Source organism: Charadrius vociferus, unplaced genomic scaffold (assembly GCF_000708025.1).
Source record: "Charadrius vociferus isolate BGI_N301 unplaced genomic scaffold, ASM70802v2 scaffold434, whole genome shotgun sequence".
NCBI lineage: Eukaryota > Metazoa > Chordata > Aves > Charadriiformes > Charadriidae > Charadrius > Charadrius vociferus.
Genome location: NW_009648154.1, coordinates 330,813 through 347,861, shown reverse-complemented (window position 1 = coordinate 347,861; position 17,049 = coordinate 330,813). Strand labels below are relative to the sequence as shown.

The following is a 17,049-nucleotide window of genomic DNA, read 5'->3' as shown; positions in this document are numbered from 1 at the left end:
CAGGCCAGTTTGTGCTGAAACTGTTTTGTCACGTGTCAAAAACATTTTCTTACATGCAAAAGATGTATTCTTTTGTGCATTCCACTAGGAAGCTTATAATGACTCCTAGCCATGCTTATGATCTTCCACAATAGTACCCATGAAATAGAGCTTTCTTTTAGTGAAGTAAAATTTGCTTCATTGTTTGTTCTGGTTATGTGCTTGATCTTTAATTGGAACAAATCAATACTGTTAACCAAGACCAACTTAAGCTAGCTGAATTTGGCTCAGTATTTTCATATTTATTCATCTTTGCCTAGTGTATCTCAGTGATGTTGTGCTGGCCCATCTTGTGTTCAAAGTACGGAATTTGTTTGGCTTCTGCATTTTCTGCAATAGTGTATGCATCAGCAAAGACAATCATGTCATTAATTGTAAGAATGTGACTATTCTGAGATGTCAACTAATATTTGAAAAATTACAGTGTTTGGAGAGGGTCTTAGCGGTGGGGACATCTACTAAACAGCTCTCATTTATCTGCTGACCCTGCCTCCCATCTCATCATTCACACACTCCTGTGATAGAGCGCCTTTCATGGTCCTTTGCCATCATGAATCATAAGTTAAAAAACAGGAAAATTTCCTGAAAAGTTCAAGATGATATAGGTTAGTAAGCGTTTGACTTTTAAGACTGATTTTTAAAACCTTACGCTTTTTATTTTTATTTTTTTAAAGATAAAATACAGAGCAGACTATGAAAAGAACAAAGCTATTGCAGATTATAACGTGCTTCCTGCTACAGAGAACCCATTGCTGAGGCAATTAAAAGCTGCAGGAAATGTGCTGAGTGATGTAAGTATTATCAAAGTACAGCTGGATGATTGTCAGTCATGTACAATAAACCAAACTCGTCATTTCTTCACAAGGCCTCTCCTTTGGAGCTCTTAGCATTTTTAGTTCTATAGACCAATATTTATCACGAGATACCACCAACCGGAACAGTGTAGCTAAGGAGTCATTTCTCCAGAGCAGAGTGTAACAATAGCTGTGGCATGTTATGGCGATAGCTACTTATTCTGTAGTTCCTATAGACCCCTATGGAAAATAGATGACAAGATGACAGTTCTTCCCTTACTGTTTTAAGGAGCTTCAGCTGATGCCAATAATGAGAAAATATGTGGTACTTTTACAAATTCATATATTTTGTGTTCCGGTTACTCACTGTAATGGCTTTCTCGATTTCTCTCTTCTTGCTGTTTTCATCTGTATGGAGAGAGATTGCATATTTCTCAGTGTCAGATGTTCAAAAGCCATTAGTCAGACCTCGCTGTCTTCCCTTACAAGCCTAATAGTCACTAAAAAATTTTTAAAAAATCATTGGGAAAAAAGTACCATCTCTTTCAACCTTCTGGGAAAGCTTTTCTTTCCATTCATTTCACAGTTTTACTCTTGTCATTTTTAATGTGTTGTGAGTGAGTCGCAGTGAAATGTACTGCATTATCTGACATTATTTTCTTTTGCAGAAATTATACAAAGAAGCCTATGAACAATCAAAAGGAACCAGCATGAATTACTGTGACACACCAAAGTTCCAGACTGATACTATTCTGAAGAATTTTAGTGATGTACGTATTTGATTTATGTTGTGTCATTCAGTACTGACACTCTATTACTTTTGTTTATCAACTTGTCATTATTTTCCAGGTAAAATATAAAGATGCATATCAGAAGAATATTTTAGGACACTATTTGGGCAGCTTTGAGGACCCACATCACACACACTGCATGAAAGTTGAAGCTATGAAGAGTGATGTAAGTGTGGCAACGATTCTGTTTTCACTGTCACACTTTCATTTCAGAGGAAGCTCAACTGTGGTCTCTTACTGAATGTTGGGTTTATTCCTAGAAAAATTACAAAGCAGATTATGAGGAGGAAAAGACAAAATGCTACTTCCCTCAGACCATAACTCAAGAGTATGAAGCTATTAAGAAGTTGGAGCAGTGTAAAGATGTAAGTACAGGACAGCAGTAGTTATCAAGTAGCCAACTACACGCAGAGTATCTGCTTCTGAGGCATGTAGAAATTTACAGAGTGATTTCTGTTAACTTTGATGATGTTGAATTTGGCCTTATTAGCATCTGTGACTTTTAAAAACCATATTCATCTGTATTTTAGAGCCTTTTGTGACATCTAGTGATCAAGACAGATATAGCACAATCTTTTTTAACAAGTAAAAACATAAAATTAGATGAATAGTACCAAAATGAAGAATGAACCTCAAGCATTTACCTGCTTAAGTCAACATATTTTTGCATTAATACTTTAAAAGTACTTTAGTTACTTTATTAATACTTGTTTTATTTACTTTATCAATACTTGGAAAATACTTTAAATATATATTTGTATATCGTATGCAATATAGTGTATAATATACTATACATTATAGTATTTATATACCTATTCAAAATATTTTACATTAATACATTAAAAATACTTTAAAAAATTTATTTCCTCTTTGATTGTGTTAAAAAGTAACATGAGAACCACTGTGCATGACAATGCTCATCTGCATGCATGCCGCAACTGCTGACTATCCCAAGTACTGCTACTTTGCTGTCTTATAAAATAGTTTACCTTATGTACATTTTCTGCAAATATATTTATCTTCCTTCAGCACACCTACAAAAAGCATCCTGATCAAACCAAGTTTACACAAGTGACCGACTCTCCAGTACAGAAGCAAGCAGAGATCAACAGCAAACAGCTGAGTGATGTAAGTAAACTTGAAAACATGTTGCTATACTCTCACATCATCAATTTCTGCACTGTGGCCACCTTCACTTTGTCATCCAGTTTTAAGAGAACTCTTGAAATGAATGCGTTGGTTAAGTGTGTGCACAGATACACGCACACAAGTGCAAAACCATTTGTGAGTATTCGCAGTTATGTTCCCATGGAAGATCACCTGGAAATCAGATTTCTTTTAGTTTTGCAAGTGGCTGTTCATGTCAACTTTTAGGGGGTATGTTTGTAATTTTGTTTATGTCCATCATTCTTAATGTATTCTTTGCCCCAGTTAAGTCAATAGGATTTATAACATTCACTTGGCAAGGACTAGGATTTGATCTCTTTCTTTGTGAGGGAGTTAACATGAGATTTTTAAGTTGTGTCACAGCATTACTAAGCATTTACAATCTATAAACGTTGGACTGCTAAGTTTCTTTCTTTATTTTTCTTTGCAGATAATGTATAAATCCAAAGGTGAAGAAATTATTCACAAGTACCACCTCCCTCCGGATGTACCCCAGTTTATACAGGCTAAAGTTAATGCCTACAATATTAGTGATGTAAGTAAATTTTGTATCCAGAGCTCTTGATTCAACTTACAATATGACATTTCTGTTAGCTAGAAACTGCTCATTCAAAATTTGCCTTTTCTTCTAGAACTATTACAAAACAGGATTGGAAGAATTAAAATCAAGGGGATATGATCTAAAAAGTGATGCTATTCCTATCCGAGCTGCCAAGGCTGCTAGGCAGGCTGCCAGTGATGTAAGTACATCCCTCCTAAAGGAGGTGTTTAATTCAAAAGAGTTTCCTTAAACAATCTTTGTAATTATGTTTATTAAGTGTATCTGAAGGATAACTTCTTTATTGCCTTTTTTGAGCACATTATTGGACATATTTAACACAGTTATATTTTTATTGGTGTTTCATTACTTCATTAATGTATTTGCTTAATTACATTTAGAAAAGCCTGTTTCATTATGTCATTCTCTGTCAATAAATAGGCTATCTTGCATGCCAGTATGGTTAAGGAAAATCATGAGGAGTAGGTCAGTAGTGATAGCTCCATGAGCAATGGACCCCTGAATCCTCTGTGTCCTTAATTATAGGCCTGATCATAAATGAGATGAAAGACTCACTGGGTTTTGGATAGATCCTTGGGGATGGCCTCACAGAAGTCCCTTAGTATTTTAAGACTTCTCTCCCTCTTATGATCAGTACAAGTGAAATAATACTACTTTGAAAGCTAACTGATTTGTGTAGCAGTGAATTGTAAAGAGATACATGTCTTGTGGTGTTGAGATGTGTGGCCACCAACTTAAATGTGAGGGATACTCTTTGTAGAAAACAAAGGGTAGCCTTTGCTTTTAATTTCCTTATTGCTAAGTTACTACGCTGAAGATTAATTTCTCCGTGCTCTATTATATTCTAACAGGTTAACTATAAAAAAGCCTATGAACTTTCCAAGGGTAAACTCGTTGGCTTCCAGAGCCTCCAAGATGATCCCAAACTCGTTCATTATATGAAGGTAGCCAAGATGCAGTCTGAGCGAGAGTACAAGAAAGATTATGAGAAAACAAAAACGAAGTACAACATTCCAATGGATATGGTCAATGTTGTTGGTGCCAAGAAGGCTCAAGAGATTGCCAGCAATACTAATTACAAGAACCTCCTACACCACTATACTTTCTTACCAGATGCAATGAATGTGGAGCTGACCAAAAATATGATGGAGATTCAGAGTGATGTAAGTAAAACCTCATGTGAGCAGAATTTTTTTGAGATTCCTCAAGCAAAAACTGTGAAGACTCAGGAGAGGTCCCTGAATTGCTTTTTATAATTCCTAACTTCTGAAATATTGGTTTCACTCCTTTATTAGAATGCATACAAAGCAGATTATAATAACTGGATGAAAGGCATTGGTTGGATTCCCATTGGCTCACTAGAAGTAGAAAAAGCTAAAAAAGCTGGCGATGCCTTGAATGAAAAGAAATATCGTCAACATCCAGACACCATTAAATTTACAAGTGTTGTCGACTCTCCGGTAATGGTCCAAGCCAAACAGAATTCAGTTCAACTCAATGATGTAAGTAGAGAAAGATATGGGTGTTATAGTAAAGTAGAGATGTATCCACTGAAGAGTTGAGCATTGTATTTAAATTTTGTTAAAGTACTATTAGCCTGAAAATGTTTCTCTGTATTGTCATTGTTTTGTGCTCTGATTTTGCCTGAGTGATTGCCTGGTATAAGTCTACAAATCTGCATGGAAATCATATGGCTCTTGCAGTTCAAATCAGCTGATTCTGTCCATTTATATTTTAAGTATATTTGAAATACATTTGATTTAAGATACGTGAAATTTTCAAGTTGTTTATTGATGTTTTACCACCTACAATAATGACTGAATTACAGAATGTTTGATGAATCACAATATGTCCCATTATTATAAACCAGTGAGCTTTTTTTTATGTTATACTCTCCTACTGTCCTTTATTATTGCACTCTTTCAGAAATGGGTTTTTATGTCCATTAAAGGGCTTAATTCTACTGAGTAAAGGCTGCATAGAACTTTTAGGGTACGTTCCTTCTATCAATAAGATCAACAGTTGTGTGTGAAAGGTGCAGCGTCAGTCTATGAGATAGGTGGCAATGAACATTTATTTGCAAAATCAAACATAAACCCTGAGTTAATTTGTAGTGAGCTGTGGCTAGCTATACAAGGAAGGAGGATTTATTTCTGTGTCATATTTTACAGAAACTATACAGATCTTCTGGAGAAGAAGTTAAACATAAATACACTCTTACCCCCGATGTCCCACAGTTTATCCAAGCTAGGTACAATGCAGCTAACGTCAGTGATGTAAGTGACTTCTTTACAACATGTTTTACACATTGTTAATGAATTTTTGAGCAATACATTACAGATGTACACTCATATTGCAGCTGCTTTTCACTGATACACAGTTCTATATAATCAACTTTTATCACTGTAATTTTTTGTTCTTGATGTAATTTGAATTTCCAGCCAGCTACCATTTAATCATGTAATTATTTCATTCCTTTAATTAGTAGATAAATCTATTCTGATAAATCTATTCTCATAAATGAAGACTGATAGTTGTATATGATCCCTATTGCATCTGCTTCTGAAGAATTGCCTGGAAGAGCTAAGGAGTAGCATTGGTTTGCATATAGTTCATGTGATTACTCGATTCTCTAGAATAATATGGATTTTCTTTTTTAGGCATATTATAAACAAGGCTACCATGATCTAATAGCTAAAGGGAACAATGTGTCACTTGATGCTATTCCCATTACTCTAGCCAAGGCTTCAAGAAACATTGCCAGTGATGTAAGTATCTATTTCAGATATTCTTTTCTTAGGCATTTAGTAAAAAAGTTGTCTGTTACAGGCCATACGGAAGACGTCATATGTTGCACAAGTCTCACTAGAGTCAGCATTATGAGAGATTCTCAGTCTTTCCCAAAGGCTTAGTCTGCGTAGAACTGATTTTATGCTCATCTTGTTTGCTTTAGGCAGGCAAATGTTATCACACTGTGTTTCTTAACCCACTTTTCACAGGAGAAATGAAATCAGTAGTTGTTGCAATCATTCTGTGACAAATTTGCAGAAAATACATTAACACCTACTTACAGACCACGAGACAATACATGCTAAGGGTGCTTTTGGTTATACAGTGGAGTAGGGCTTATGCATGAATCGGAAGGTCTTGTAGTGCAAATTGTATAAAGTGGGATATGTTTCAGCGGTTTCGTGTAACTAGAGGAAGCTGTCCAGTCATATTCCATTTGTTTGATATTGCTTTCAGAGGACTGAGAAGGATTGTCTCAATTACTCTGATATTTTTCATACACACCTTTCCACACAGGAGTGCTTAGGAAACGTTTTCCCTTCCTTACAAGAAAAGCTAATGTTGATAAATCTTATTGTGGTGCGTGTAATCTGTTGTGTACAGACATGCTGGAGCAAGAAAAGCTAGTGTAGGTGCAGTCTCTGGGTGTGTCATTGAGGAGAGTTTATCTTTCTGAACTGCTTGCAGCTTCTTTTTCTGATGAAAGTCATGAGAGCTCTTCTTTTCTTTTCTTTTGCATTAGTGTGGACATCAATAGCCATGCCACATTACATTTATCTCTTTCCTCTGTTTCTAGTATAAGTATAAAGAAGCATATGAAAAGGCTAAAGGAAAACAGGTTGGTTTCAGAAGCCTGCAAGATGACCCTAAGCTTGTCCACTACATGAACGTAGCAAAGATTCAGTCTGAGCGAGAGTACAAGAAAGACTACGAGAAGACCAAGACTAACTATCATGCACCTCCTGACATGTACAGTATCCAGGCTGCTAAACAGTCTCAGGATGTAGCTTCTAATGCCCACTACAAAAACCTGATCCATCACTACACTTACCTGCCAGATGCCATGGATGTTGAGCTTGCAAAGAACATGATGCAAATTCAGAGTGATGTAAGTATTTCAATGATTGCAATTTCATGGATGTTTTCGTGCACACTGTGAAAATAGAATATGAGCTTATATTCAATGAAAATTGCCATTACTGTATGGGAAAGGTCTGTTTTTCTTAAGCCTTGGGGAAGATTGTTAGAAGTTTTATCAGCTGGTGGTGGCATTTAGAAATACCAAATTCCAGGTGAGTTCTACTCAACAGGATTTTGATGTTGGCATATCAGTGGAGAGCAGACTTCTGGAATGTTGAATTCAAATGGAACTTTTTTTTTTCATATTTCCTTAGAAAACATTATTTTGCAACTAACACAGTTTTGCTTTATTCTTTAAGACTTCTTTTAAGCTGTCTTCACATGAGACAGATATGATAATGTAGTGTCCTGGTTTGAGGTATTATTATTAACTATTTAGGATGAAGGAATGAACAAAATAACTATTGATATAATTAGAAATACGTTCTGGAGATCTCTAGCATAGGAGATCTCTCCTAGGATGTTCTCGGTCCTTCTTGCAGATACAGAGTTTCAAGTGGTTGACTGGGCATACGTGGTTGCACTCTGCACATCTTTGTATACTGTGGAATTTGACTCTATATGGATCCCTATGAAGGACCACTTATTTTAGAGTTAGAACATGGAAGGGTCTTAAAAAAAGAGTGTCCATAATATCCTTGCGTTCAGACTGTGCGTTAACCTTGTCTGAATGGTTATATGGGATAACCTTCTGCAAATTTTGTAGCCAGGATAAATTTTTCACTTGCAGTCTGTTAATTCTGCATATTTACTGTAGGAGGAACTATAGGAAGAAAACCAAAAATTGAGCTTCTGTTCTGTGGACCTTTGTATAAGGCCAAGTCTTGTAGAGTCTGCTGAAACACAAAACAAATTAAACCATGTTAAATGGTCACCATACGGTAGTTTAGAAGTTATTAAGAATTGAAGGTTGCTGAAATTTTTCACATGGGTGGAAGAAAAGGAAGTTCAGTAAATACTAAAGGGATGTTACAGTCTACAATAAATGAATCACGAAGAAAAAATAGAATAGCTCATTGTCGTCCTTATGAAATCACAGAGAATCATAAAAAATGGCTGCTGTTCCCTTCAAGAATTGATAAATACTTCCTGCTAATATAGAACATACTAGCTAGAATATGTGATTATTGTTTTAAACAGAATGATTAAGTTCTGTGGGAAAATCTTGGTTCACGTTTGCTTTCTCTCCTTCAGAATGCATACAAACAAGAGTATAACAGCTGGTTCAAGGGTATTGGATGGAGTCCTCTTGGTTCTCTGGATGTTGAAAAAGCTAAAAAGGCTGGAGATGCATTAAGTGAAAAGAAATACCGTCAGCACCCAGACACCATCAAATTTACAAGTGTACCAGATTCAATACCAATGGTTTTAGCTCAGCACAACACCAAACAACTGAGTGATGTAAGAAATTTCTCATTATTAATGCAATATAGTGATTTTATTTTTTTACCATATTTATGATTAATATTTTACTTTCTGATATTCCATCTAATCCTTTAAATTTTTAAAACTGTAAAAATAGTAAAATTGCGATTTGTTGGAAAGAATTAAGCACTGTTGCATTGTTTCTATTTGTTAACACTAATATTACCTACCTTGTACTTGTCAACAATATTTGTTTATTTTTCCTTGCAGGTAACATATAAGCAAGAGGGTGAAAAAGTAAAACACAAATACACCCTGGATCCTGACGTTCCTCAGTTTATTCAAGCCAGGGTCAATGCCTTCAATTTGAGTGATGTGAGCATATAACCAATACTTTGTTCAATAATATATTTATTTGTCATTTACTTAATAGAAAAAAATAACTTTTATTTATCCATGCTATGATACTGAATATAGAAATGCACAACCTCTGAATTCAGCTAACCTTTCCCTTCTAGAAGTTAATGAATTTTGTGCATGTTAAGTAAATTTTTTAACTGTCTTGAGCACTCATGAACATAACCACATTTCAGTGCTTTATTGCCATACTACTTGGATAGACTGAACGAGAAAACCAGCATGACTTATTATTCAAATTCCTGCAGGTATGAAGACTTTTGTCATTTTTATATAAACCCATTGCATAGGCAAGCAGTACAAGTTCACTCTATGTTGCTTCATGCTGCTGGTATTTTAAAAAAAATTAACTCATCCCGTGGAAAGACAGTAATGCCTTCTCCTGCCATTCAGCTCCTAGTCTGCCTGCTTTCCATCACTTCTTGCATCCATCAAACACCATAAAGATCTTCACTGATATTATCAATTTTATTGCCTTAGTGGTATTAAGTTTTTTGGTGGCATTATCCAGGAACTAGGTAAAAGCTGACATCTCCTTTAGTCCCATCCTGTTGAAATCCTGGAAATACTGTTAGTCTGTCCAGACGCTAACAGCTAACAAAAAATCAGCGAGACTGCTTTCGTCAGATGCTTAAGACCACAAGCCTGGTTTTGAAGCTAAAAGGAAAAAATTTCTGAAAGTTCAGTCAAATGAAAAAGGGGGCTGCTTAGGCAAGTGCAAAAATGCTACTGATAAAGTTGTTCTACATAAAAATTGCAAAAAATGGTTATGGAGTTAATGATTTAGCTGCATTAAACTGATTGCCTTGAAGGACTCTCCTAACTTAGTAGTAGATTTATTTATCATACTATAACTGTAGTTGGTGTGCAGGTTAACATTTTTCTTTGCAATTGCAAAGACTAAACTGAATATTTTGATTCCTATAACGATAATAAAAATATAGGCTTAAACAACTTTGTTAAAATTGTAACATTGTGAACTCATACCTTTTTTCCCTATAAGTCTAACTACAAAGCAGACTGGAAAAAAACCATTGCGAAAGGATATGATCTGAAACCAGATGCCATTCCTATTATTGCTGCTAAAGCTTCTCGAAATATTGCAAGTGATGTAAGTACAATTTACTTGAAGTGGAATGCATAACATCTACTTTGTTACAGCTTTCTGTAGCATATTATGCTATGGAGCATATACTGTATACATATAATGGTGTAGAGACACTTAGCTCTGAGAATTGAAACTCTTATGATACTGTGAAATAAGTGAATTCAGATGTTTACATGAACATTGAAACTCTTATGATACTGTGAAATAACAAGTGAATTCAGATGTTTACATGAACGTCTGAAAGAAAACCCTGTTTCTTTGGAAATACATCGTAATGTGTGTGAGTGCTGGTGAGCTGGGTCTGTTTGTTGGGCGTGCTTCAAGTATTCAGCAGCTTATTTGAAAGTTCCTTTGTTATAATTTACCTCTGCTGTATTCTTAATTGCTGGAGACCTGTACTTCTACTTGTCAGGCATTCATGAGCTGTACAGAAATGTGGCTGTTTTCAGGCAGCTACATCAGTTGGCAATAATAAAACTTGGTGTGCCGTCTAACGCAAACTCAGAAAGGAAGTTTGGAACACAGAAATAAATTCACTAACTTTAGCAAAAGGCTGCAAATGACTTCCATTCCCCACTTAAACATGCCTCCCCCCCATAGCTGGATACTGGGATGTCCAGTTATTTGGTAGTCTTGGGCTTTTCAATAATGTGTTATTATGCTCATCTTTTAATTAAAAGCTGAATGTTCCTGGGAGTTAGAAGTCTATGGCAGTAAAATATAATATGGCAGAGGCAATGGCCAGGGAGGGCATGTAACTACATATCCAGATTTCGATCTATACCAGGGGTCAAGACAAGCTGAGAAATCCAGCAATCAGCTTCTTTTTTTTTTTTGACCTAAATAATCCTGTGCTGTCTGAAAAATAATTTATGAGTTTATAGAATGAACTGACGTTTTTAAAATATTGAGTTTCAAAGTATTGAAATTATCAAAAGTATGTTTTATCTTTCCAAAGTGGGTAAGGCTTTCTTTTCCTTTGTCTCTAGTACAAGTACAAGGAATCATATGAGAAAGATAAAGGCAAACAGGTTGGATACCGTAGCCTGCAGGATGATCCTAAACTTGTTCATTACATGAATGTGGCCAAAATACAATCAGATCGTGAATACAAGAAGGATTACGAAGTCACCAAGACCAAATACCATACTCCTTTGGATATGTTCAGCGTGACGGCTGCCAAGAAAGCCCAGGAAGCAGTTACAAACGCTGGCTATAAACAGCTAATTCACAATTATACACTCTTGCCTGATTCTGTGAATTTGGAGCTATCAAGAAATGTGATGCAGCTTCAGAGTGATGTATGTAATGATTAATCAGCTGATTTTTTTCTTCTCGGAATAACCTTTTAAGTCTAAAAGATGAACTATATTGGATTAACAGTAGATTGACATGTAAATATCTGGTCCGGAACCCCGTATTTTCCAAAGATTGTCAGAATTATGTGTAGTTAATAAGTTCTAAGGAACTTACCTATCAAGTAACAACTTTCTTTGTTTCTCTACATACTTGGCCAATTCTCAGCAAATGAACATGTTGTTCTAATTCATGTATTTTTGTAGTTGGATTAGCAATTACAATGTGCTATTAGTGTGATTATTATTTGTATTGTCAGAGATTGTAGGTTATGTACACAGTGTAAATTCTGACTCTTTTATTTAAGTTTACCCAAAACGTGCGTTGTGTATGTTTGTATTATTCCTAGGGATTTGCGCCTTCTTTATTTTGTTCACTTTTCCTTCCTGCCTTTATCCCCCAACAGATGCATATGCCACACATGATAAGGATTCATAAAAAAAGCTTTGTAGTTTCCATTAAGTTTTGTGACTCGTTTCCATTTTTTTTTTTCACTAGTGTGGCTTTAGGGTCTGCTTGTTTATCCAGGAAGTATTTCGTTTAATCTGCATTATTTAACAGTCCTCTGACAAACTTGAAATTCCCCAAAACATCAATCGTCTGATTGAAATTGTTCTTCAGATACAAAGCATTGTTTGGAGAGGATAAAGTGCTCGTTTCCATTGGTCAACAGATAGAGAAGCTGACCTTTAGACACTGTTCTTTTCAAATACAGAAATTTTTATCTCCAGTTTTTTGCTTCCCCGTTGTATTTTTACCTGCCTTGCTGAGTTGGCTGAGCTTGCTTGGCTGCCCAACTCAGAATGTTTGCAAGGAGAGAAGCATGATACTCGAGGACAAATTTTGCTCTGTATACCCATGCTATGAAAGTATGCGGTCTTTTTCTTAAACTCTGGTATTCTCCCTGTTACTTCTAACAGTCCAGGAACAGGTTTTATTGTCACAGCATTCCTGTACCTTTATCTGTTCTAAAAGCCATGTTCTAAAGTATGATTAAATAGGAATGGTGTCTATTCAAGATTGTGCAGAACCAGGTGATTAAGCAGAAGTTGTTGAAAGAATTTCTCTGAATTAATTCTACTGTGAACTCAGTCTACCAACAAACAAGAATGTAATTTAAAAAATCACTCTATTTTTGTCAGGTTTTCATATTTACCACTCAAAATTTGTTCTAAGGTCTGTGCATTTGGTTTGTAGTGAGAGTTCTACACATTGGTTTAGTGACAAGAATTTCTTTATCCGTAACACATCAGTAGTTGTTAATGTCAAGCTAAGAATACAGAAAACAGTAGCAGTTATAACATTTCTCTAAATTTTCCTACAAAAATGAATGACCAGGAGAAGTTTTAAGGCTTTACATGTTTTTATGTATATAGACATTCTAATTTTCCTAATCTCACTGTGGTTTTTTGTTGTTTGTTTTTTAAAAGAATGTGTACAAAGCAGACTTTAATAACTGGTTGAGAGGAGTTGGCTGGATACCAATTCAGTCACTGGATGTAGAAAAGGCCAAAAAAGCTACAGAGATTCTCAGTGAAAAGAAGTATCGGCAGCACCCTGACAAACTGAAGTATTCTATTCCATTGGATGCAATGGAGCAAGTGCTAGCCAAGCAAAATGCCAAGACCATGAATAAGGTGAGAATTTGTTCAGATGATCATGACTGAGCCAGAGATTGGGTCTTTATCTCGCAAAATTGTGGGACAGCTGCATTCCAGCTGAAGTCATCAGAATTTCAAATGTGTGGAGTGCTTTTCTTGGTTAAGACTGGACACGAGGTGATGGAAGCCTCAGGCTGTATTCATAATTAAGGAGTTTCATTTTCTGTTTATAAAGATTAAGGTTTCTCCTTTGTGTTTGTGATTAAAGAGGTCTTCTCCAGATTTATAGTGCTTTGGTAACCTTTGCTCTTTTTCTACAGGAAGCAGTATTCATAATCAGTGAGATGAAAGAAACCTGAAACTCTGTTCGTTTTATACAAGTTTCCTTGAAAAGTGGAGTTCTTTAAATTTGTCTCTAGTTATCTGGGACACCACTGATCCATATTCCGTGTTTGCCATGGAAGGAGGGTGTGGGGAAAAAAAAAGGATTTGTGCTTTGCATTAAAGCAGGGAAGAATGCAGACTGAAAATTTTCAGTTTTGATATTTATTAATTATCAAAACTTGCTTTGCATATTTTTTAAATTAAGTACTAAAGAAAGAGAAGGAATGTAATATTGCCACTCAGCAGTTATATTTGTGAAGATTATTTGTAATGCTTATGGAACTTTACTGTACTGTAAAATATTATTTATTGTACATGAACAAAACGAAAGCAAGCTCTTATTTTATGAGTGCAATGCCTTTCAATGCTAAATATGACTTTGTAATTGCAGAGGCTCTACACCGATAAATGGAACAAAGAGAAGACCAGCATTCATGTTATGCCAGATACTCCAGAAATTCTGCAGTCCAGAGTGAACCAGATCACCATGAGCAATGTGAGTTACCGGTGCTCACAGTGGGCATTCAATGTCTGCTGCACAGAAAAAAAATCGGTGTAATTTTAATGTCTTTTTTGAAAATACTTAAATTCAAGTGTAGGGTACTTCAGTAGTTCTGCCTTCATAATAGAGTACTTGTTCTTTTTTACATTTTAAATTAGAAACTATACAAAGCTGGTTGGGAGGAAGACAAGAAGAAAGGTTATGACCTGAAGCCAGATGCAATTCCAATAAAAGCAGCCAAAGCCTCCAGAGACATTGCAAGTGATGTAAGTTTGATTGCGTGATGGTATACAGAGTAGCTACAAAGAATCACAGAATCACAGAATCACAGAATAGTCAGGGTTGGAAGGGACCTCTGGAGATCATCTAGTCCAACCCCCCCGCCAGAGCAGGGGCACCTACAGCACGTTGCACAGGACAGCGTCCAGGCAGGTTTGGAATGGCTCCAGAGTGGGAGACTCCCCACCTCTCTGGGCAGCCTGTGCCAGTGCTCCACTACCCTCAAGGTAAAGTTCCTTCTCATGTTAAGATGGAACTTCCTATGTTCAAGTTTATGCCCATTACCCCTCGTCCTATCACTGGGCACCACTGAAAAAAGACTGCTCCCATCCCCCTGGCACCCTCCCTTGAAGGATTTGTAAGTATTAATAAGATCCCCCCTCAATCTTCTTTTCTCTAGACTAAAGAGACCCAAGTCCCTCAGCCTTTCTCCATAGGAGAGATGTTCCAATCCCCTCATCATCTTCGTTACCCTTTGCTGGACCCTCTCCAGCAGTTCCCTGTCCTTCTTGAACTGGGGAGCCCTGAACTGGATGCAGTACTCCAGATGTGGCCTCACCAGGGCAGAGCAGAGGGGGAGGATGACCTCCCGCCACCTGCTGGCCACACTCTGCTTGATGCCCCCCAGGATACCATTCGCCTTCTTGGCCACCAGGGCACATTGCTGGCTCATGGGCATCCTGTTGTCCACCAGGACTCGCAGGTCCCTCTCCACAAAGCTGCTCTCCAGGAGGTCACCCCCAACCTGTACTGAAGACAAGAAGAATGTTTTCAAAGTGCTCTGTTACGCGCAAATGTGTTTTTTTAAGCATCTTGACTTGTCTAAGTTTCAATTATATGCCTGATGGGATAAACCTTTGTAGTATTTGCTCCCCAGTGGAATAACACTGAATTGTGCTTTTTTGCTCTTTGTTCAGCAAGCTGCTGAGTTTCATGTGCCTGTGTTCGATGGGCTATTTTGTAGGACTAAGTATGTTTAAATGACTAAACCTGAGATCTTGTGATTAAAAAGAGCAAATATTTTCTGTTTTCAGAGGTAAAATTGAACCTAACACTGCGTTTTTTTGATTTAAGTTTTTGCTGTTCTTTTTCCTGCTGTCAGTATAAATACAAACTAGCCTACGAAAAAGACAAAGGAAAGCATATTGGGTTCCGCAGCCTTGAAGACGACCCCAAGTTGGTGCATTTCATGCAGGTGGCTAAAATGCAATCTGATCGTGAATACAAAAAAGATTATGAGAAGGCAAAGACTAATTTCCATACTCCAGTTGACATGTTCAGTGTTGTAGCAGCCAAGAAAGCACAGGAAGTGGCTACAAATGCAAACTACAAAAGCTTGATCCATACCTACAATGTTCTGCCTGATGCTATGAGTCTTGAATTGGCCAAAAACATGATGCAGATACAAAGTGATGTAAGTGAGAGATTCTTCAGTCTTTGCGTTGTGAATACAATGATGCTTAGTTTACGAAAGCATACTGTAAGATAAATAGTACTATTTTCTTAGTGAAATTAGTTCAGATATATACTAAAATGTAGTAAATGAATGAGACCTTCAGCAATGATAGCCATTGCCTTTTTTTAAGGATCTGAAATAATATATTACACTTGTTGCTAGAGAATTTGGGCTCAGAAATAAGTGATTTTATGTATAAAGTAAAATGGATATTTACTGCTTACATGTCCCATCAGGGTCTTCAAGAGTAATACTTGTGTGCAGGCCAAGACAGGAAAAGCTTTGCTTTTCATTAATGTTTTCTTTTATACTTCCAAAAATATATCTTGTAGAAGAGGGGAAAACAGCTGACTGGCTATATCCTCAAATTTTCTGCAGTGTTTAACCTTTAGAGAAGAAGGCCTTTTTTTGTCAGTATAGTGGTTCAAGAGGGCCTTTGCATGTAATCGCATGTGAGCAATCTATATACATCACAAGGAGGATCTGAGCGTTGTATAGAAGGCAGAGTAATAAAATAGACACCACTGTAATGAATGTGTTTCTAAGTAAACCTTGAATGCACTTAGATACTGTTTTCCTCTTTTTTGGAGTAAGTGCATTCAAAATCTAATGTACATTAAACACAGAAAAAAGCGTCAGGCTTTACAGACTTTTTCATATATCTGATTATTTTCTTTTCTTTCTGCTTCCAGAATCAATACAGAGCAGAATATGATGAAAGTATGAAAGGTGTTGGATGGATACCACTGGGCTCCCTGGAAGCTGAGAAGAACAAAAAAGCGATGGAAATTGTTAGTGAAAAGAAATATCGCCAGCATCCAGACAAGCTGAAGTATTCTGTTCCTATGGATTCCATGAACATGGTCTTAGCTTTAAATAATGCTAAAATCATGGATGAGGTAAGAAAGTGTTCATCGAAATTCATTTAAGTTTGCAGAAGTGAGAACCAAACGGTACCTGCTGTGGTGTCCTACTGTATGCATAGCTTTGGAAATTGTCAATTTTGGCAGCTAATGAATATGCTTGACTGTCATTGTATTTCTTCTCAATAGACCTTTGCTATACCTGAAAGCAAATCATGACCCCAGTATTTCTAAGAAATATGTATAAAGACATAACTGAATGTAGTCTTGTAACAGTTTAAATCTAGGGGCTAAAAGTTTTGGAGGGATCTCTTTCAGAAATAGGAATTTCTTTTAAACGTATCATCTGTTTCATCTGATACCTGTTATATTAATATGAAATTACTACATGATATGAATGCTTTTATAATGAGATATTTATTTTCTGATTCTCCTGCT

At 36.4% G+C, this 17,049-nt stretch overlaps 1 protein-coding gene across 1 annotated transcript in view; it reads left to right on the top strand.

Annotated features, from left to right (window-relative positions):
* The window catches only part of NEB (nebulin), a 130,558-nt gene that overhangs the window by 14,779 nt on the left and 98,730 nt on the right, over nt 1–17,049 (top strand). Inside the window, 21 exon segments of the mRNA XM_009884033.1 lie at nt 714–830; nt 1,502–1,603; nt 1,683–1,790; nt 1,885–1,989; nt 2,654–2,752; nt 3,222–3,326; nt 3,424–3,531; nt 4,202–4,513; nt 4,646–4,852; nt 5,522–5,626; nt 6,011–6,118; nt 6,937–7,248; nt 8,475–8,681; nt 8,916–9,020; nt 10,066–10,173; nt 11,160–11,471; nt 12,957–13,163; nt 13,903–14,007; nt 14,172–14,279; nt 15,395–15,706; nt 16,441–16,647. Of these exon segments, the coding sequence (XP_009882335.1) occupies nt 714–830; nt 1,502–1,603; nt 1,683–1,790; nt 1,885–1,989; nt 2,654–2,752; nt 3,222–3,326; nt 3,424–3,531; nt 4,202–4,513; nt 4,646–4,852; nt 5,522–5,626; nt 6,011–6,118; nt 6,937–7,248; nt 8,475–8,681; nt 8,916–9,020; nt 10,066–10,173; nt 11,160–11,471; nt 12,957–13,163; nt 13,903–14,007; nt 14,172–14,279; nt 15,395–15,706; nt 16,441–16,647 (3,459 nt within the window).